The sequence below is a fragment of the Rhinolophus hipposideros genome (genome assembly GCF_964194185.1).
Source record: "Rhinolophus hipposideros genome assembly, chromosome: 23".
In the NCBI taxonomy this organism is placed as follows: Eukaryota; Metazoa; Chordata; class Mammalia; order Chiroptera; family Rhinolophidae; genus Rhinolophus; species Rhinolophus hipposideros.
This window is the reverse complement of record NC_138069.1, coordinates 14,015,646-14,039,206: the sequence shown is the minus strand read 5'-3', so window position 1 is coordinate 14,039,206 and position 23,561 is coordinate 14,015,646. Positions and strand designations below refer to the sequence as shown.

At 34.5% G+C, this 23,561-nt stretch overlaps 1 protein-coding gene across 1 annotated transcript in view; it reads left to right on the top strand.

The window, feature by feature from the left end:
- The window catches only part of FAM13B (family with sequence similarity 13 member B), a 68,645-nt gene that overhangs the window by 13,162 nt on the left and 31,922 nt on the right, over positions 1-23,561 (top strand). Inside the window, 9 exon segments of the mRNA XM_081035626.1 lie at positions 562-728; positions 2,019-2,210; positions 2,631-2,843; positions 7,250-7,427; positions 7,725-7,866; positions 11,514-11,609; positions 14,208-14,368; positions 20,684-20,839; positions 22,713-22,845. Coding sequence (XP_080891752.1) covers positions 2,054-2,210; positions 2,631-2,843; positions 7,250-7,427; positions 7,725-7,866; positions 11,514-11,609; positions 14,208-14,368; positions 20,684-20,839; positions 22,713-22,845 — 1,236 coding nt within the window. The 5' untranslated portion in view covers positions 562-728; positions 2,019-2,053.

Sequence of the window (23,561 nt, the reverse complement as noted above, 5' to 3'; positions counted from 1 at the left end):
ACAGAACAGTGGAGTTGATACTTGAATGCACACCCTTGTGGTTCTGTTAACTGCTCTTTTCTAATATGTGCTGTCACCTCTGCAAATCAAAAAGCTCAGACAGCTAGTTCTTGCTAAGAAAATATTTGTTGTATACAAAGAAAAGAATAAAATACATAAGTGCAATTCCAAGCTTAAAATTGTGCCTGCCATTCTTTGATCTGAAAATGTTTCCGTGTTCTGAATATAGGAGAATGAAATGGAACTGGGTGGGGTGTGTATTAATGCAAATAAAGGGTCATTGAAGAAAATGGATTATTTGAATGGTATAATCCCTGAAGATCCGTACTGTCAAAGATTCTCCTGTGCAGTTTCTTTATTTTTAGCAGAAAGATCTTACCCTGGTTAGCCATCATAATTTGAAACTTCGTAAGATTTTGCCTCTAACTAGGTCACAGATTCTTTTTTTGAGGCAGAAGAATGCTTTTCGATATAGGCAGCTTTCTAAATGAATCTCACTACTTATTCTAGTCTCTTCTCACAAAGTTGTGGAAAATTAAAAGGAGTGTTTTTCTCTTCTAGATTAACTGCTGAAGTACTGATCGAGTTCTGCGTTTCTTCAATGAGGAACTACAGGCTGATCTTCTGCCATAATCTCAAACAGCCATAAATGACAAAAGAATGCTTGCTCAGTGAGGGTAGCTGGTGCAGAATCCGTTTTTTAAACTTAGGTGTTTAAGTACTCAAAGGTAAGTTTTGAAAATGGTAACTATCCTACGCTGTATAAATCCATAGAGATTTTGGAGTTTACGTCCTGTTACTGCTGTTTGATTATTAACTGGAGGTTGTGTAATCATTAGCTGGCACCAGATGTGTTGAAAAATGGATCTTGCTCGTCTAAAACTATTTCAATTTATGACGTTTTGCTATCATTAAGTTAATTTCTACTGTTTCTGTAAGTTGAATGGATTTGTTTCCTAGTCATGTTGTGACACTCTCTTGATCCAGGGAGTACATATATTCTATATATGGATCTTATTTTTGTAAACTTTAGGATACTGAGCAGATACATTTTTTTTTGCTCTGTTATCTTTCTCTTTTAGTGCGAAAGGAATTGTTTGTTTGGGGTGATGTAAAAAGCCCAATTTGCGTCATTTTGTTTATTATCAACTTTTGAAAAGTTTCTGTTTTATAAAAAAATACTCGTTTCCCAAATAAAGTAATATATGCGTATTTTAGAAAATAAAATTTTATTGGGACTACTTGTTTTTTGAGGCTTTAGATAGTGGAAACATTGTTTTTTTTCCCCATTGCCTTTTTATAATTCCTACAAAGTTAAGACAAATACCTTATTTCTTTTGAACATGTCTGGTTGTGAAGATTTTTTTTTTTTGAATAATTATGAAACAGGATTGATAAAAGAACTTTCTCTTTGAAAGTTGGTGTCAAAAAAAAAAGAAAGAAAGTTGGTGTCTAGAACTGAAAAAATTCCTTTGTTTATAAAAACATACTATGTATGCTCTGTTACATAGAAATAAGAACTGGTTAACCTCTTATTAGCCTATCATTTATAAAAAGTGATTATTAACCTATCACTTTGTGACTCTCTCCTGTTTGTGTGTTTATGAATGGAGAGATTCGATGAGCTTCATGTAACAGAATCCAGAAATGATTGGGTTTGGCTTTTTACCTGCATCATTAATAAGCTTGGTCAGTAAAGGTCCTCTTGGAGACAGATTTGCCCCTTAATTTGTCTTTGGGACACTAATTTCCTTTGCTAAATTTAATGATCAATTTTGCCATTGTTTGATAAATATACAAATGCTAAAGGGAGTATTCAGAAATAACCCTAGCTAGTAGAAAAAATGTCTTAGCTGATTGTGTTGAGCTTTATTTATAGAACACGCTGTGGGTCTGATAACTGGAACATAGTAGATGAGAACACACTGAGGTGTAAAGCCTTTTTCTTTAATGTATATTAGTCATATTGCCACCTGTTAATCATTGTAGTCTTTTTGTTGTTGTTTTTCATTTGGCAGAAAAGACAGCTTTGATTTCTGGCTGCAAAAAAGATATGAGGAAGAGCTCCTCCCCTTCCTTGAGTAACTGCAACTCCGTTCTTGCTAACAAAATATTTGGAATTCCACTTGATGAGCTGCAGCAGGGAGGACATCCAGACAATGAGGTTCCGTTCATAGTCCGCCACGTTGTGGACTATATTGAGGAACATGGTATACATTTCCTTACTTTGAGGGCTAGCTTTTTAATAAACACAACTTATCCCTCTTTGGCCTTGGATTTTTTTTTTTTTTTTTTTGGCATGGAAAGTCCATAATATAGTGAGGAAAAACAATAGAAATTCTTTTTTATGTTTTAGTGTGTTTATACTTAGAAATGCCCAGCCTAGAGTAGATTTTAGTGGGGGGTAGAGTAATAGGAATATATTTAATGAATAACTGAGGGGGGAATAAAACAGAGAATCCCTCAGGACAGAGTTAGTATGTTTCTAGACGTCTAATTTGAAGGTGTTTAGCCCAGTCAGGCGAGCCGAAAATGCCTTTCCAAAAGTATGAATATTTTAAGTTGATTGGAGAATGAATATATGGCTAAGTAGTTGAAGTTTATTCAAATTTTGCTTTGAACTCATGTAGGAGGTCTGGAGCAACAAGGACTTTTTCAAGTCAATGGGAATGCTGAGACAGTGGAGTGGCTTCGGCAGAGATACGATAGTGGAGAAGAGGTGGATTTGGTTAAGGAAGCAGATGTTCCCTCAGCTATTAGTCTTCTTAGGTTTTTCCTTCAAGAACTTCCTGAACCTGTTATCCCTGGCAGTTTGCATATTCACCTGATGCAGCTTTCTCAAGGTAACAAAATTTGATTCTTACCAATTAGTCATTTAACATTAATTTCAAAGTCTTTGCTTTTTAGAAATCTGGACATCTAAACAGTAATTGCAGTAGTTCTGAGATTAATTTCTTATGTTCTCATTTGGGGACATTTGCTCTTTCGGGTTGTATAGTCTAGTCAAGGGAATGGCAACTTCTTAGATTCCTGCAGTACTGTTTACTTTTTATAATTGGTCTTAGGAAGCAGAAGATAAAGGGTGAGACGGAGGAAAGGCAGGAGGCATGAACAAGGAGTAGGAGGGTAGGGAGAAAGAAAAAAAATATAAGGCAATATATGTGGCAAAATGACCAATAATAGCCAATGGTGCTGCTTAATGGTAATGTTACTATAGGATATTGATTCTAGGTTTAAAATGTACCTGAAGTTTGTTGTTGGACACCTATCTGAAGGAAATAAAATATCAAATTGGACATTAGACCCTAAGCAAAATAAAGAAAAAATATTGTATTTGTCCTTGTTGGGTTAGTTTTTTGGTGGTGACTGAAAGTAGGCCTTAGCTGGAATGGAATAGGCACAAGAAAAAGTAGAGGTAAGCAGAAAGGTAAAAGAACCAAAAAGTGAGGAAATGCTTCATTTATGTATAATGGACTAACATGTTTCATTATACAGCAATCTATAAAGTCAGCATATAATATTAAATACTTCTTGACTTTTTAAATTATTTTTTTCTGGCTTGTCTCTTTATTATGGAATCTCTTTATTTAATTTTTTGAATTGGGGCTTCTGGAGAAATTCTGTGATGTTAAGAAATTATAACCACTTCCTTAATGCCTATCACTGTCATAGTGGGGCAGTTTATAATGTTTGTGTGTATTCTTAAGCATTATGCAGTCAGAAAAGGTGGATTTCCTTTTGGGAGTAGCTGTCCATCTTAAATTTTAAACACCTATGAACCTAAATTAGTGGAGGCCTCTGACTGATATGTAAAGGTCATTACAGTGATATTTTATGACCCTTTCACATGTTTTCTTCTGTACAGCTAGATGATAGGGCTCACTTTGAACTTGCTATATTCAGGAATGAATAGCTGATAGTATTTTGTTCTACTGTGGCATCTAGGTCAGAAAACTTTGAAAATGAAGTGTCATCAATAATGTCACCTTTTTACAAAGTATAACTTTATTTTTCCCCCCCAACAAATATTACATTTTTGGTTTTGAATTTGTGAATTCATTTCTTGTAGGGATTTTTAAAAAAATGTTTATATTGTCATCTAATAAGCATTTTGCATCATTAAATATGTTAATGAAACTGGTGTGTTAAGAGTTTTGTGAGTCCTTTTTTAATGACTACAGCCATTCTTTTGGTTTTATAGTGATAGGGTTCCATGTTCCCTGTATTAGTGAATTGTAGTCAAGTCTTTCAAGTTCCAAGAATCAGATAATCTTTCAGTCTTGAACGAAAATTTATAAACGAATAATTGGAATAAGATTTAATGGTACTAAAGTCACTGGCTCATTGAGATTCTCAGAAGCTGTTTTGTCATTAGGGTTATTACTTTGATTGGTATTCATTTAAAAGTATGACAGCATCATGTACTATGTTATCATTCATGGAATTACAGTATGTATCTGATTATTCATATTTTAACATTCACTTTTGAAGGAATTTTAGACATGCACAGTGCTTGTGGCCAGTAAGTCCTTCAGTATTAAAATATGAGAAACCCACCATTTCCTTCCATTTCCCACTTACATAATTAGCATGTGTATGTATGCTTGCATACACACCCACATACACCCAGTTCTTTAATAGTTATGCAGTTAGGCGTGGCAGTACTTGAGATGATATTTGCCTTTCTGTTGTAAAATAATCTATTTTATTGTGTTTATGCATCCTTTAATTCTTTTGGGGAATGTGTTTAGATCTCAGGACTAAGATTTCTCCCTCCATTTATTGTGGATAGATATTATGTTACTATTTCAGTTGACATTCACAAATCCATGAGAATATTACTGCTTTTAAGATCATGGGGGGAGCATTGTTGCAGTTACATTTGAGTTAAGTGTTTTTAAAAAGTGGTTTTCATTTTCTGTGGTAGCAGGACACTGCAATGTGGCATTTCTGGTATGATTAGATCTTTTATTTAAACCAGGATTTTACAACCTTGGCACTGTTGATATTTTGGGGCTGGATAAGTCTTTATTACAGGAGGGCTGTTTTGTGAATTGGAGGATGCCAATTTATCCACTAGATGCCCCCGGCACTCCATTCCCCCAAGTTATGACAACCATTCCATTGATCATCAAATGTTGTCAACCACTGATTTAGACTGTGATGGTTTGTCCAGCTGCTTATATATTGTGTTTTGGTAGAGAAAACAGTTCCCAGTTGTATTTAAAAGAATTGCTGGTCAGGGAAAACTTCTTTGATATATACATATATTCTTCCAGGATATGATTTAACTGGGAAGTAGGCTCAAAAGGAAAGAAATTTTAGCAGGCGTGTAGTGTGTGTAGTATTATTATTATTATTATTATTATTTTTGAGATGCTTCTCTGTTGTATTTGAAGAGTTTAGAAGTAGCCTGGTAGGTGTAAATGTTTTTGTGTAGTACAAACATTCACAAACAAAAGTAGAGCAATATGGACTGTATTTCAAGTAAAATCAGTATTGGCCACAATCTTACCACCCCACGAAGTCAAATGTTTTAGTAGTACAGCATCTTTTTTTTTTTTTTTGGTTGTTGTGTACTCAGCTTATTCAGCTAATTTCTTGAACACCCGCTATATACTAGGAACTGTTCCAGATTCTGGGAATGCAGCAGTGAACAAAACTGAATAAAAATGTCTGCCACCACAGAGCTAACATTCTGAAGGGCGTAAGGGGAGATAGAGGAGAAATAGACGGCAAACAAAAGAAATATATGGGTACATTAGATGATAAGTACTATAGAACTAGAGAGGGTGTTATGTAGAATTTGTCAGTGTTGCTTCAGTCATCATACTGATAATATTGCTTGCATGTCTTTTTTGTGTTGATATATTTGATTTTCTTAAATAATCCTTTGTAGCTAAATGCTTAGGTTAAAAATTTCCACCAATTATATTAAGGCATGGTGGTTTAAAAAACATTAATCTAGGGACTGTTCCATCCAATTATAAAATCAAAGTACCCGGTGTGTTTGAATGGGGATAGTGGTAATATTACAAAATATAGAAGAATTGTTACTGGTTGCATTTTAAATTATACGTAAAACTCATGGAACTATAGCCTTTCTTGGTAAACTTTTTAGATGTGTGTTAATTTTGCAGAGATGTCTAATGTGACCATAACTTGTTATCAATATTTTTTTTTACAAGAATTAATTTTAACCTGGAGAAAAATATAACATGAAAAAAATTTGGGGGTGGCCGGATGGCTAAGTTGGTTAGAGCGGGAGCTCTGAACAACAGGGTTGCTGGTTTGATTCCCACATGGGCAAGTGAGCTGCGCCCTCCACAACTAGATTGAAGGATAATGACTTGGAGCTGATGGGCCCTGGAGAAACACACTGTTCCCCAATTAAAAAAAAAATTGGGTTTCTTTTCATTGTTGAAGCAATAAATGTCTTCATTATTTCTAAGAGGGGCCCTCATCAATCAATGGGGTTGATACAGGCCTAGGTTTTTGGTTTTTTTGTTTTGTTTTGTTTTGTTTTTAAGGAGGGCATAGCTCACAGTGGCCCACGTGGGGATCAAACAATACAGGTCTAGTTTCTGTTAATGAACACTCATTGGGCAAACACAGGGCCTAGCTTCTGCTAGGTGAAAATTCACTTTCATAACAGAAATCAACACTAGTTTAGAGGAGAAAAACAAAGAGGAGAAGTGGAATTCCTTTTTATTTATTTCTCTGAACTGATATTGTTGAAATTAATTGTTCTTTTCAGGATTTCAAGAGAAGAAGAAAGTCACTCTCACCCTCTTCCTTTCTTGTTTTCCTATTCATCCAAGTGGAAAAGTATCTCTGATACTATGAGCAGGTTAAATTGCTTCCCTTCTCTGCTCACTGGTAGTTGGTGTTGACTGGTATTTGCCAGTGCCTTTTGACTTTCTATAGTTGACACTAATTTGGAAGTACTGGTACCATCTTACAAGGGAGTATGGTGAGAATAAAAAAAAATAAATTAGGGAATTGGGGCCAGTGAGTAATAGATGAGGAAAACATCCTCCAGCAATTAGGGATTGAATTCCTTCTCTCCAACTCCTTTTTCAATGACATGAAATGAAAACCCTAAGGCATTTGGCATCTAGTAGAGGAAGTGAAGAGGTTTATCATTGTTACAGCAAAAAGGTGATGTGGGTGGAGTAATGTGAACCTGGCAAAATATCTGAGCTTTGCTTTTTTACTTCATTAAAAATACCGTCATTATGTTTTATAGATTATAATAACGAAGATGAATTTGGAAGAAAGTTGAGGTTCCTCTTGCAACAGCTTCCACCTGTTAATTACAGTTTGTTAAAGTTTCTGTGTAGATTTTTAGCCAATGTAGCTTCACATCATGAAGAAATTTGGTCTGCAAACTCTTTGGCTGCTGTCTTTGGTCCAGATGTCTTCCAGTAAGTTTTTAAATAAATTTTTGTTTAGTTAAAAAAACGAATATGTGAAATAGAATCATTATGCTGTCTCTCAAGGATCATAAGTTGCTTATGAATCATTATTTTTTAATAGTAGATCTGGTTATTCCTAGCATTTTTCGAAGGGTACAAATTAATTAGGCTTTACAGATGGGAAAGCTGAGGCACAGAATAATGTCATAAATTGCACAGGTTTATAAAGTGACTCATTGGTTGTCTTCTAACTTAAACTGTGATTGATTTAAGAACTATCAATTCAATTTGGACTTTTATTTTTAGCATTTACACAGATGTGGAAGATCTGAAAGAGCAAGAAGTAGTGAGCAGGATAATGGCTGGACTTCTGGAAAATTACTATGAGTTTTTTGAGAATGAAGAGGAAGATTTTTCATCTAATGACTTGAGTTCAATTACTGAACAGGTGAGAATATTTTAAATATTCTGCTTCGATGGAGAATTGAAAAAAAATGCTCTTAAAGGCTTTGTACAAACTTTGGTGGAATTTTTAAGTACTAAACTGGAAGAAATTCTGTTGGTTGTTGTATGTTATCTACATCTATGTAATATATGAGTGTGATATTTTTTCTGAGTAACTTCTTGTCCTCAATTTGGGTAATATGGGAAAAGCATTAAAGCCAGAGTATATGGTGGAGATTTTGTGGGTTTCTTTGTCTTTTTCCATCTGTTAACTTAAACATTGTTTATTTTATAAGAATAGTGTGCTTTTTTGTTTTTGCAAAGAAACTGCTAGCATAGAGGAATGTAGGCAAAGGGGGAGAAATAGAAAGATATATTCAACACAAAGTTCACACAAACTCTGAAATGTGAAGTTCTTCTTGATTAAAGTAGCAAATCAATATAGCAGTGCAGTAATTGCTGTTAATGGGAAGCTTCAGGAGAGTAACAGTTCAGGTTGCAGATAATTTTTTTACCCTTTGTGACTCTTGACTATTGAAATCTGTTTCTCAGGCTACATTACATTTTGTTGCTATTGTTATGCCTCGATGGTTGAGATTGTACAAGTATCCTAGTTAACTATCTCCTTTATGAAATAAGAATATTAATGCTGAGTATTGTAATTTATTGTAAAGGCACATTAATTCAGTCTTAAGTAATTTGTGATTTAGGTCTATGTGGAAGTTTTTCTTTTGCATGTCAGTGAAATGATTTGTCAGTGAAGTTTATTTTGGGTGTGGGGTAAGGCTGCTACATATTTTAAATGAATAATCACCTGGTTAAAAAAAATAAAGTAAAATGTACAGTAAAATAATTTGTCTTACTCATACTCTCCCCCCAATTCATTTTTTATGAGTTTTTCCAGAGTTTTTTAATGCAAATATTATTTCCTCGCAGGTTTTTAATAGGATAATAGCATACCACACACATTGTTTGAACCTTACTTGATTTCTAGTGCCCACTTGAAAAGGTGATAGTACATCTCAGTTTTCTTAAAATAGTCCTGGTTTATATCTGCTTTCTGATGTAATTATTAGTAGCTTCTTTTTTTACTCTTAAATGTGCCCAGGTTTAGATCATTAATTATATGGTAAAACTATTTATTGATGGACATTTGTGTCGCTTCCTTTCATTTGCTCTTAGACTACCGTGTTTCCCCGAAAATAAGACCTAGCTGGACCATCAGCTCTAATGCGTCTTTTGGAGCAAAAATTAATATAAGATCCGGTCTTATATAAGACCTAGTATATTATAGTATATTATATTATATTATATTATACTATATTATACTATACTATACTATATTATACTGTATTAATTATACTATATTATATTATACTTAATTATATTATATTAATTATATTAAATTGATTATATTATACATTACATAAGACCCGGTCTTATTTTAATATAATATATTAATTGTAATATTTTAATTATTTTAATATAATTATATTAATTTTTGCTCCAAATGATGCATTAGAGCTGATGGTCCGGCCAGGTCTTATTTTTGGGGAAACACCATACATGGCAGCATCCCCTGAAACGTAGTTTATCGTACAGATTTTCATTAGTTCTTGTAAGTCTTGGCTCTGATTATGTGAATTAGGAGTTTTATTTTCTGGATAGTCCAGCTTTTATTTAAAAGAGTTTCTATAGTGTTGTGAATTTTTATAGATAAGTCTTTTTAATATTTGGGGTTCTTAACCTTCGTTAGTTTTCCATGTTTTCTTTATGTAAACAATTTTTTCTTTGTCTGATACTCCCTTCTTCTCTCCTTTCCTTCCTTCCTTCTCCCCTCTCTGTTTTTCAATTATTAGGAATTTGAATGAAACAGTAACATGCCAGATTGCAGCTTGTAATGTGTAAACTGAGAATGAAATTAGCATGCATATACTATATATTTGTGAAGTAAATCAAGTGGGAAGAATTTGTAGTCTGAATCAGTGATCCATGGAACTTTTGCATATTTTTTGAAGATTTCCAATTGTCATATACAGTTCCTGACTTAAAAACTTCGTTAAAATAAAGAACTGACACGTATCTTCAAAAATATTTTTGCTTATAAGAAAATGACAAGAAGAGGACAGTAGATAGATACGTCTTAAACCTTTAATATCTTTTAATGCCCTTAAGAAACCCATGTTTGGGTAATTCTGTGTGCCACCTTTCTTTAAATTATGTTTTAGTTCAGTAATTTATTTTTTAAATAAAATTAATGGCTGCTCAAAGTGAAAAATATATTACGTATGTTTGTGTTACTCATTTTCTACATTTTTATGATGATTTGACCTGTAAGAAACTGATGATGCCAGTTTGACCTAATGTTCATATCTTAACACCTGTAAAGTCTACAGGCGATGCCTTGATTGTTTTGTATTGTGGTATAATTCTCTGAAATTTCTATTATTCTGCAGTTTCCTTATGTACGCTGAAGTATATCCATATCTACAATGGGTTATATTTGTATTTTTGTAATTTTTTAAGCACTCAAAAAATTGACTTAATGGGGCGGCTGGATGGTTCAGTTGGTTAGAGCGTTAGCTCTGAACAACAGGGTTGCTGGTTCGATTCCCACATGCGCCAGTGAGCTGCGCCCTCCACACTAGAGTGAAGACAACGAGCTGCCACTGAGCTTCTAGAGGGGCGGCCAGATGGCTCAGTTGGTTAGAGCGCGAGCTCTTAACAAGGTTGCTGTCAATTCCGACATGGGATGGTGGGCTGTGCCCCCTGCAACTAAAGATTGAAAACGGCAACTGGACTTGGAGCTGAGCTTCGCCCTCACAACTAGATTGAAGGACAATGACTTGGAGCTGATGGGCCCTTTAGAAACACACTGTCTCCCAATGTTCCCCAATAAAATTTATTTAAAAAAAAAAGACTTAAAATGTATTATGCTTTATGTTAAGTAGAATGGTGGTTAATTACCACAGGAGATAATGTTTAATCCAGCAGGTTTGCCTGTGGGTAGAAAAAAGGATGTTAGTATATTGAATAGAATATGCTCAATAAATGGGGTAGTGCAGTGAGCCCTGAGAGACAGTGATATATATTTCATTATCTTGGCCTGTATTGCTAATTACCAGCATCTATTTTCTTAACTATTTTTATTACGTTTCTGAATTATAAGTGGGTTGCAAGTAATAGAAGAACAGATTTTTGATAGTTTGTTTTCTTAAAAGCAGATCTGATAATATACTGAGTGAAAGTAAAATCTCAAACTCAGCACAGTTTGGTTGTATTTTTAAGTTGGTCTAACTTAAACGCTGCTAATTTTGTAAAGCACGTATGTAAAGATGTAGGCAGACCTGGCCCCATCCTGGCAGTGCTTTGATTTTTCTCCTTATTTGATATTTGAAAGAAGGAAGTTTATCTAGAGCTCTCTTTTGGAGTTTAATTCCATTGATGGAGGTATTTGGGTGTTGGAACCTTGTTAAGTAGTAGATATTCTTATTAACAGTACGAAAGAGATGGCGAGAGGATGAATAGGGAGTGTTGAGAATGAGCAGTCAGTGGGCAGGCTCTCTGTATGGGACCCTTAAATGAATGCGAACCTCATAGAGTGCTGTGCAGATGTAGGTGATAATTCTGTTTCTTTATACGTTTGAGAAGGCAGGTAGCAGCGTTCTCCACAAGCTGGAGTCTGGAGAGCAGGCATTTCACGAGGCCCTAGAGAAGGGAGTTACAGCAGTCAAAGAAAGAAGAGATGTAAGTATGGATGAGGGTTTTCCTTACGTGGAGTTGAGGCAGCTTCACATATAGGGCAGGTTGAGAATAATTTATGAACAGAAAAGAGTGTTGATAAGAAGGTCAAGTTTTCAAGGAGAAGATCAAGAAGAACTTTTGAAGATAGATGTGGGATGAGAGAGAGCATTTTTATCTAAGTTTTTACTGTTTATTGTTACCCAAACTAATTTAGTCAATTCTTACTGCTGGAAGTTATATTGGGAGGTTGGGGAGTTGAGCGGGGGAGAAGGAAAACCCACATAGGCTATTGTTCCTGTCATATTTTAGCTTATGATTGATTATTGGTGAAAATGCTAGAGAATGTCGATTAACATAAAGCTTATTGAATTGACTATAACAATGTATTCAATATAATTGAGTGTAAGACTTTCGTAGTTCCTAAGAGCTGTTGATTATAGACAAACTGATTTTAAAATGTATGATCTAGCAAAATAGCAGTACCTTTGTATCAAAATTTTGTGGACTGAATAAGTATTCGTTTATTCTTAGTTTATATAGCCATCTTTAAAGTATTTAAAAAATATTCTATTGTGCCTAAGCCTTTATTAATCAACCATGGTAATTCCTGTTTTATACTTCTGAAAACAGTATTTTCTTGCTAGTTTTTTCTTGCTTGTGTTACCAGATACATATTAAGTACATTTTTGACATGCACTAATTTATTAAATACATAGATGGAAAAATAGGATAATTTTCCATTTAGTCCAGTTTAGAAACTGATCTATCATTTGAAAATTTCACCTTTGTGTATAAATCTTACATCTCAGTTAATAACCACTTAGGCCAATGATTTTTAGTCTTTTTTATCACTATTATATGTAAGTGATATATGAGATGTGGCATTTACATGCATACAAATTTAATAGAATCTGCTGCATATGCTTTCTGTATAAAGTAAATGGCTCACAAATTGAGGTCATTAGCTATTTTTAATAATGAATTTTTAGTGACTCATCTGACTAGTGACCTTGATAGACCAGTGGTTGAGACCTCCTGATTTAGGTAGTTTGGATGACAGACACTCTCTTCATTTCTTATAAAAGGTGAATGTTACTTGTAGAAACTAGGATCTATACTATATAGAAATAAGGTAATTCCAATTATAGTGATAGCTATTATTTATTGCTTATGTATAGACACTGCTGAAGGGTTTACTTGTATTGTTTAATCCTTTTAACTAGCCCTGTAAGATAGGTAGTATAGTATCTCCATTTTATACATAGGCCTGGAGAAGTTAAGTAAGTTGCCAGAGATAGTTAAGGGCACCCAGGAATGTGAACATAGATCTTCCTGCCTACAAAGCTTAGCTTCTATGTATGTCATGTATTATACTTGAAAGTAGGCAATCTGTACTTGTCGATTAGGAATGTGGTAGAGTATCACACTGTATTTACATTTTTTCTGGTTGAAGTTTACTTTCTGAGAATATTCAAGCAACTATATTTACCTGTCCATCAGGAAAAATACCACTGGTATCTTTAATGGTAAATTTATTCTAGGTATTTCCAGGGCACTTGGCTAAAATGGACTAAAGTATACTTTTACTCAATTTTTGTAACAAGTATTAATTTATAAAAGACATTAAGACCACTTATGGCTGGTTTATTCTTTGGGATATCTTAAAAAATATTTCTCATTTAAAAATGTTTTGTTGGTTTTCTTTCTGTAATATTCCAGTCTTTTTTTTAAAACTTTTTCATTTATTTAAGTGTGTTTTTCCAGGACCCATCAGCTCCAAGTCAAGTAGTTGTTTTAATCTAATTGTGGAGGGTGCAGCTCAGACTGGCCCATGTGGGGATCGAACCGGCAACCTTGTTGTTGAGAGCACCTTGCTCAAACCAACGGAGCTAATCGGCCACCCCCTACTCTTTTTATTTAGAGTGATTATTTACTTACGTAGCCAGTTTCATAATACATATTTACTTATGTAGCCAGTTTGATAACATCTTTTATAAAAAGACGTTTTATAGCCTTTGTCAGAAAGAGAATTGAAACCTAGAGTTGTGCTTACTGGTCAGAACAGAGTTTCTCTCTGTTGTTAGGTCCAATCTCTTCTTTAAAAATTTAATCTGAATCATTTAGGAAGTTAGCTGACATTTTGTAAAACATAGATAACACCTAAGGCAAAATTTGTGTGCCCTCCTCCTCCACCACACACTTACTCTGTTAAAATCACTTTTTTAATGAACTTGATAATTGGAAAGATCAGTCTTTGTAATTATTAGATTTGTAAAACTGATTGGTTAGGAATTGAAACTTTCTTAATGTTAACTAACTACAGTGTGCAGGCTTTTTCAGAGTTTGCAGTCTTACACATATTCCTAGTGGTATACTAATGTAATCATTACCTCCTGCTTTAAAATGTCATGTTTGTCTGGTTTGCAATTTTATCCTAATACGGAAAAATTGGCAATTACTTACTGTATAAGAGAAATTGGTCCTAGGAAATGAAGTGAAAAATGAGTTGTGTTTAAAATTGTCTTAGAATAATTTATCTTAGATAATGTCAATTAACAGTTTCATTAAATTTTAATTCTTAATTTCCTTTTATTTATATAGGTCAATGAACTTTCTGAGGAAGAAGAGGAAGATGAAAAGCTGGAACATATAGAAGAACTTCCAGAAGAGGGTGCAGAAAAATCAACTGACATGCCAGAGGTGGTACAATTAAGGATGACTGAAAACATCCTGGAACCAAGCAGTGTTACAGCATCAACAAGGTAGTATTTCAGTTGAAAGAACTTCAGCTTTTGAGTATGTCATTCTAGATGTGTAGATAAACTCAAGCACTAAATCACACAAATTACAATGGCATGAGAAAGATTGGTTTGTGTGTGAAAAAGAGCAACAAGAAAAATTGAAAGAAGCAACCTAGCTAAGAAATTTTCAGTTATTAGTATATATACCGTTCTTAAAGAATATAACCTCTTACACATATTTCTTAGTTTGTTTTTGTATTATTAGTTTGTTAGTTGGGTTGGGTAAACTTTCAGATCCTTGGGAAGTAGAATTGGTAGAAAAAGATAAAGTGATTAATTGACTTATATATCCAACTTCCAGGCTAGAAGTAGGTTGAACTAGGTTGTAAGGAGAGAACTCAGTGATCCATTAAGATAGTGCTTTCCAATCCTTTCATATATAAAATGATAATTTATATGGCATATTGGGCAAACTTAGTAAAAGTGGTGGTAGGCTGGAGGCACTATCCTAACACATAGCTGGGACCATTGGACACACTATTTAGGAAGTTTTGGAGAATTCGAGAACTCCCCACACATAACTCCAGGTTTGCTAAATTCTCTGTTAGTTCTCTGTAATGCTCCATGGTTTACTAACCTTTTCGAATTAGGGGGACAGCTATATACGTATTTAGGCCACTAGATATTTTTCATTAAATTTGTTTTCAATAGAATGGTGGTTAAAAAGCAGAGGAAATAGGGGTGGCTAGTTAGCTTAGTTGATTAGAGTGTGGTGCTGATAACACCAAGGTTGCCGGTTCAGTCCCCACATGGGCCCCTGTGAGCTCGCCCTTCTTAAAAAAAAAAAAAAAAAAAAAAGAGGAAATAACTTAAGAGTCAGAAAGCAAAATGTCATTTGAAAATAACTGGTAATGTCTAGGGGAGTATCTATCCAGTGTCATTGAGAAAAATTATAATTTGAAATGTATACTGTAAGTACAACTATTATATTTCTCTGTGGGTTTTTAGATCTTTATATTATGTATAGTTTCTTCAAACATGATTGTAATTGTGGTATATTAACCTATTTCTTCACTCTTTGCCTGATTTAACCTTTTGTTTGTGGTTTTCTGTTTACATGACCTTCTAATTTATTTTTTGATGGCCACTCAACTGTATTTTAATTACATATTAAGGTATTTATGAACTATACGTTAAGGTATTTATATCTTAATTATATGTACTGTTATTTCTGGATATTTTGAATTATTTCAGCTAGCTTGTCAGTGCTGTACTGTGACTAAATAACTTTTGTTCTTAGGCCCTTTTTTCCTTCTTTTGAATTATTTGGATAAATTTATTAGGCTCAAAGAGTAAACTTTTCTATGGCTTTTGATAAATATTTCCAGATTACTTACAAGATTTGGCCCGATTTACATTGCCATTAGCAGTATTTTCTTGAGGACTTGAAAACAGTAGGTTTAAGTGGGTGCATGTGTCTAATAAACCAATTAAGATTAAATGAAATTTAAAAATCACATCCACAGTTGTGTAACATTTGAAGTACTCAGTAGTTATGTGTGGTTAGTGGGTACCATATTGGACAGAGCAGATACAGAACATTTGTATTATAGAAGAAATCTTTTTTGGATAGAACTGATTTAGAGAGATAAATTCATTAAGTATTTTTAGTTAGCAGCAAGGTTAAATATTGTTTCAAATGTATGCTAGTAATAGTTTCTTCTCTTTGATCATCTGTTTAATTTTGTAGAGAATCCTCCTTCCCTCCAAAGCAGTCATTGTTAGATGGATCCATTGGAGATTTAGTGGTTGTCAGGATTTCTTAATTGCAAGTCATAGAAACAGACCTTATTTGAAGGAAAGAAAAAAGGCAGTTTATTAGAAGAATGCTGGATAGGTCACAGAGTCAAAAGTACAAACAAATAAGAACCTGGGTAGCTCTGGAGAATTTAGTAACAAAGGGTCTTTAGCATGTGGCTGTTGCTGTGAGAGTTAACTATCTCCTGTCTGTCATTCTTTTCAAGATCTGATTTCTGTGGGGTGGCAAGGGAGAGAATCTGGCCTAAGTTGGGCCAAGTGTCCAGCCCCCAGGCCAGGGTAGAGCGGGTCACTATAATATATGCATCTACCAAGACCATTGTTTAGAGGGAGCAGCTAGTTTGCTATGGAAAAATGGGCCTATTACTAAAAGGGGTAGGGATATCAGGCAGCAAAAACAGATGTGCCTACCACAGTGATCTTCTAGATTTAGTGATGATATTTATAAATGCATTAACCTTTCATTTTAGTTTTGACTGATTAATTGCATAAAGGTAAAAAATACATCTCTATCCACATTGGATGAAATAAAGGAAGGGGAGAAATATCCCTGGAATACACAGGACCTAGCATATAGGGAGCTTTAATAAATTTGTTTTAGGGAATGAGTGGAGACTGTATTGCATGAAACCGAAGACTGAACTTTTGGGATTCGAATTTTTCATCTTTTTGACTTTTCTATGAGGTAGTTTGCAAACTATGAGGTAGTTTGCAAACGCTTACTGGAAGTATTACGTAGCCTACTTTGTATTTCTCTTCAGAAGGGATACAAACATTTAGTGATGGTTTGAAATAGTAGTTCTGAAACTTTTTGGTCTCAAACAGTTATACTCTTAAAAATTATTGAGGACTGCAAAGATCTTTCTTAATGTTGATTATACCTATTGGCATTTATGATATTATAAATTAAAATGGCATATTTAAGCTGCTGGGGGTGTTTCTTTGTTGCACTTTGGAAGGTGCTTATATTTATAGCTGAAATGAACTAGGTTTTCCAAAATCTCCAAAAAATTTTTAGTGAGAAATTTTTTAGTGGCATTGTTTTCTATTTTTGATAATTTTGGTAATGTTTGGCTTAATAGATGACAGCTGGATCCTCACATTTTCTTCTACATTTAATTTGTTGCCTTCCCTTTTATTTGTTGAAGTATGTAAAGAAAATCTGGCATCACTCCAGTATGTAGTTGGATGGAAAAAGGAGAATATGTTAATAGCCTTTTCAGATAATTGTGGATATTCTTATTTGACAGCACACCAAAAAACTAGATAAGCGGTAGTTTCTTAAAGGTTATTTGTAATGTGAAACCATATCTGAATTTTTTGTACTGTAATCCATTGGTCTATCTTGTAGTTTGAGAGAATTTTTTATCCATCTTGGTTTGTAACATGGTATATTGGTTATTTGGAAAATATGGCTTCACTGACTTATTTCAATCCTCCAAATAATGATATATTTTGTTACATAATATCAAAAGTTCGTATTCTTTAGTATCCCCACTGATTGTATTAAAAACATCTTTAAGTGTTTGGAAGCTATTGAGCTTATTGTGGAGAATACAACTTTTCCAGAATTCTAATTTTTGCTTGAAATACCAGATTTTATTAGCACTGTCAGTTGTTTTTCTTGACATGACAGTCTTACATGTTTTTGAGAAAAATGCCTGCCAGATATTTAAGTTGGAATAACCATAGTTTTATTAGTCTATCTTTCAAGTAAAAATGGTGTTCCATGATAAAAGTTTAGCTCTCAACTCAAGAAAAGCATTATACTAAGCTGTGCAGCCAAAGTGCTTCATGTGTACTTCCCATTTTGTCACAAAGTATTACAAAGAAAGTGTACTCAAGGGCTGAGATAAAATTAATAATTTTTACTGCTTCATCAAGGACTGGCCTCTTTAAAAAAATTTGCAAGTGAGTGGTGATGAAGAATTTAATGGCCACGATACAGTTTGGTATCACTTGCTTGGATTTATGTTAAGACCCCAAACTGTTTTTTGTACCATTAATTTTTGTATCATCATGCAAATATCAACATAATGAAAAAGGCAAATATGAAAACAGTTTTGATCTTTTGGTTCACAGACCACCCTTTGAAAACCAGTTGTTTAAATATTTGTGTATGAGTTATATTGATTGGTCTGTTTATGCATCTATAATTTCTATATATTGTTTGCCATTAGTCGTATTTTGTTATGATATGAGCTGAGTTCAGAGTGGTAAAATGGTGGGTTTAGGGTATGGGTACCTTAGGGTGCACAAAAAGCAGGAGTTTTAGTTACTTCAGAGCCTCAACTTGTCCATGAAGTCTATGGAAATCTAAAGATTGTTTCTAAAATGCCTTGTATCTTTAGATTAAAAAAATGTTGCTTTATATCCACATATGTATCTGTAATTTAGCTTTGTTATTTAAATATACAAATTTACCTTTATAAAACTTAGAGTTCTTAACTCCCCCCCCCCCTATTTTTCTATTCTACTTCTTTTTCCTATTTTGTATTGCAAAGGTTTATTTTGGCTTGAGGTTTAGGTAATTTTAATTTAAACTCATGCTTATAGAACCACACATCAAAAAAGTTAATTGGCATTATTATAAAGTTCATTTAAAGTTGTGCTTTTAATGCCTTGCTAAGACTTGGAATTTAGAAAGAATGAAAAATTTTGTATTCTCTTTTTGGGCTGTTGATGCTAGGGCTTCATTTTTGTGAGTTCCTTGGTTTCTGCTGGTTCAGTTGTAAGTGTGATGCATGAAAGGATGTAGTGATTGAGGAAGAGCTCTGAGTTCAGGGTTTAGAGATTGGTCTCCATGTCATTCTGTGGATGCCTTATTGTTGAGGAAATGTGCCTTTAGCTAACTACAGGGGTGTAAGAAATGGAGTACAGTAGTCCCCCCCTCCCCAATCCCCAGTTTCGCTTTCAGTGGTTTCAGTTACCCAGGGTCAGTGTGGTCTAAAAATACTAAATTTCCCCAACCATTGACGTATCTGCCCCTGAAATCCAACCATGGACATCATCATGGCTTGATGATCCAGGATTACCGGAAGCAGATGGTCTCTCTTTCTGACAAATCATCAGAAGGACAATAGTAGCCTAACACTATGTCACAGTGCCTACCTCACTTCATCTCATCACATAAGCATGTGATCATCTCAGGCTATTACCTAAATTTTTATGAGAATCAGTAGATCACACTGTGTAATACTTGCGAAGCAAAGTCTTACTAGCACAATGAATGAAATGAGGTGGTCTGAATTTAGTATCCATTTTGCCTTTTCTTGTTGCTTGAGAACATCCTCTGAGTAGTAGCATATGCTGTTACTTCTGGCAAGGAGTATAGAGCCAGGATTGAGGCCGCCATACTATCCTAGATGGGGTGCGTTTGTTGAGCCAATAGTCAATTTTTTTTTCCTTAAGACTTGGAATAGGTCAGTGTTTTGCCAAGTGAGCACCAGCTGAAGTAGGCTACACACACACACACACACACACACACACACACAGAGAGAGAGAGAGAGAGAGAGAGAGAGAGAGAGAGAGAGAGAGAGAGGAAGGAGAGAGAGGAGGGAGAGAGAGAGAGGAGGGAGAAGGAGGCAGAGAGGGAGAGAGAGAAAATGTAGTTAAGGGTCTTTTTTGTGTGAAAAAATAATTTCTTATAGAAAATTAGAATCATCTCTCTCCTGGAGATAAACATAAAACTCAGTGCATGCTCTCTTGGGTGTGTTAAGGTCGTACAAATGTGGCAGTTTTCAGCACATTTTTTAGTCATTTAGTATTGAAGAATTTATAGCTACTTTCTTTGATTATAGTGCCCATATATCTCCCATCAGCATCTTACCAGCCTCTGCAGAGTAAGTAGTATACTTATAGAAGATAATTTAAAAATTTTTAAAAATATTACTAAACAGTAGAAATGAAAGTCATATTTATTGTGCTTACTTTAGAGGAAGGATTGTACATAAGACAGTGAAAGTGGTTAGTATTTCATGTACTGCAGTAGGAACAAAAGAAGGAATGCATTACACTAATATACAAAATAAAGATGAACTTCAGATGAGTTTTTTGATCTTTTGAAATGATTGAAAAATGTTAATAGAGCTTTTTTTATTGTTTTCGTTCAGAAATAGACTTCATGTAAAAATATGAACAATACTCTTTCTGTTTGTTTCTTTTATTTTAGCTGAGCATTGGTAAATTGTTTTGTTTCATAAACATAGCTTTGAAAAGTCTATTTAAGTCACTCTCTATATATAGTAGTGAAGATGAATTATGGGGACAACTGGTTCTTCCCTTCTCGGTAGTAATGACATTATAATTGATTTATATAATATCTACTTGGGCAAATTTCATTTTAAAATTGAAACCAGTATCATGTATTCCTTTTATGTATTTCTTTTTACACTCTAGCTTATCATTTAAATACCATAATAATTTGTTTACTAGTCATAGGTTTTAACATTTGTGTTTATGTGGTCAAATACCCGGTTAGGGTGACTGCTTCTCACTAAATTTTGTTCTGTTTTATAGCATTTTAGAAAGAACAATTAGAGCTGCTGTGGAACAGCACCTTTTTGATCTGCAGAGCAGCATAGATCATGATCTTAAGAATTTACAACAGCAAAGTCTTGTGTGTAATAATGAAGCAGGAAGTATTAGTTGTGATGGAGAAGGATCTAATAACCAGTAAGAAACTATTAAAACGTTTTACTATTATTAGGAGTTACAAAATTGTTTTGTTATCTTTAAAACCCATATTTTTACTTAAATAATGGGGTCCCATCTTACTTGGGGATTTCTGAAAGTCAGTGTGAAACGTGACTTTGTATGTACTTGTATATAAGTTATATATATACTTAATGTAACATTGAAAATCTCATTGTTCATTAAGTCTAACACAGCCAGATTTTTCTCTCTGAACACCAAATAAAGTAGTTAGCTTACTTTTATAGACTTTGTTTTATGAAAAATAACTTTAAAAAAAATTAGACCCATGGTTTGTTCAATAGATGGTCACACCAGGAGAGACGAGCAGAGAGCTAGACAGTTTGCAGGGGAAGCAGGTTGACATCACTCTGGGTGCATGTGGTCATTGAGTGAAATAGCAGAATCACCTTTGCTATTGTTATCCACTGCTACCAGCCTCTGCCCTCCCTACATTCTTTTAAGGTAGCTGTCAGTAGTTGAATTTGTATAAGTTAAAAATACCTCTATGTACTGTGTGATATGTGATGTTACTCCACTCTTCATCTGACTTGTTACCTTTAAATGGACAAAAACCTCATCTCCTTTCCTATTTGCCTCCGCTCTGCACTTGAGGATGTATATAGGTACCTTCCTCTGAGACCACAGACAATGATTTCATAGTTTTCATTTATCAGTATTTGTTTTGGGGACAGAGGAGAAAGATGTATCCAAATTTGGAGGATTCATTGAAAGGTAAAAAAAATACAGATGATTGGGTAGAGTGCTTTTAATTTTTTTAACTTTTATTTATTTTAAGTGTGTTTTTCTAGGACCCATCAGCTCCAAGTCAAGTAGTTGTTTCAGTCTAGTTGTGGAGGGCGCCGCTCACACTGGCCCGTGCGGGGATGGAACTGGCAACCCTGTGTTACGAGCATGGTGCTTTAACCAACTGAGCTAACTGGCCTCCCCTAGAGTGCTGTTTTTTTTAAGAAATAGATTTTTAAAAGGCCAAATATGTCTAGTACACTAGAATAGCTATTAAATAGGAAATGAAACAAAATATTGATGTGAAAACCAATAGTTCGAATATGTTTATATTAGGATTATCATAACGGACAACTGAGGTGTGCCTGCACGGCTCTGTGGGATGGCCCTGGTTTGTGTGCTTTGAAAACATGATTAGAACTGATACAGCTGGATCTATAGGGAATTATCAGGCTAAAGATAAAGGAAAAAGCAGTATTTAAAAGTTGTAAAAAGTGGGAAAATATTTCAAAGGATATAACATTAGCAGATTCCTTGAAGTTTGTCTTTAGTTTAGCTAGAAATCTTGAAAAACTATGCCCATGCTCAGACAATATTCATATTTTTACCATTGGGGAAATAACTCCTGTTTTGTTACTGGTAGTGGTTTTGCCTTTGTAAACAAAAACCTGCAATGTTTTGCGTATTCTGTATTATGTCAGATGGGAAATCTGCAGTAGGAAGCTATCTATTCCTGTTGTACTTGATAAGGTGTTGGATGCTGTGGTGTCTAGTGCTAGACTTGTATTTTAATCGAATAAACAGGTCATTATTATGATTCAGAGTATGCATTTGTAAGGAAATCATTATTTTGGCACATAAATTATTGTTAAAGCCATGCATTTGTTTTTGAAAATTTTCAAAGGCGATAACAAGGTAGATTCCTTATAGCATCCCATGGAGAGACAAAAATAAACTTAGTACATTTACTAAAAGAAAGTGTGGATTTTTATGAAAAGGACACATTTTCTTTAACAAGTAAAAGTTTTAGATCATTGTTGATATTTATTTTAAAGGCATTATATATTCAGTATTTGGCCTGATTTGATTTTTTAATCTTTATTACTAGGGTTGATATTGCTGATGATGTTATTAATCCCAGTGAAAGTAACAGAGACTGTTCAGAACCTGTGGCTAGCACTAATTTAGACAATGAAGTTATGCAGCAAGATTTTGTATTTGAGGATGAAGAAAATAACCAGGTAAGAAATGCAAAGATAAACATCTCTGTGTTAGGTGCTAGATGTACAACTCTGATTGCTTTATGTGCTTTTTAATTTTCCCCCCCTTCTTCCGCCTCCGCCCCCCCACTGTGGTTCAAGCCTTTGTTTCTCCGTCTACTTGTATAGGACACAACTCCCTGGCCCATGCTGGTATTACGAGCTTTGTGCTCCCCCAGCTGAGGCAGTGGGTCGCCGATAGTCGGTCCGCTCACAGCAGCTCTGGCTGGCTGCCGGCCCTACATGCTGGCCGCCGGCCGCTCATGGCAGCACATTGTAGCGCAGCAGCCCGTGGCAGCACACAGCAGCCCGTGGCAGCCCACGGCAGCTCACGCCAACCTCATCACCCATGTGAGAGGATTATGATAAATATCAAAAGAAGTAAAGTATAAAATTATTTTGTAAATGAAAACATTTCACGGAAGTTAAGATGCTGTTGTTACTTTCACTGACTGGACTTGTATATTGCTTGTGTATTAATGCTATTACTTATACTGGTATATTAGATTAATCCCTTTTCACGTATTCATGGTTGTTGCTTCTGTGGTTGTCTCCTTGCCCATTCCTGGACTACCAATTTCTGCCTGTCTACTGGATCATTCTCATTAGTGTAAAATATTTATAGTTATCTTTCCCATCTTGAGTAGGAAAAAACCTCCTCTTGGCCTTTCATCTTTCTTCAGCTACACCCCTATTTC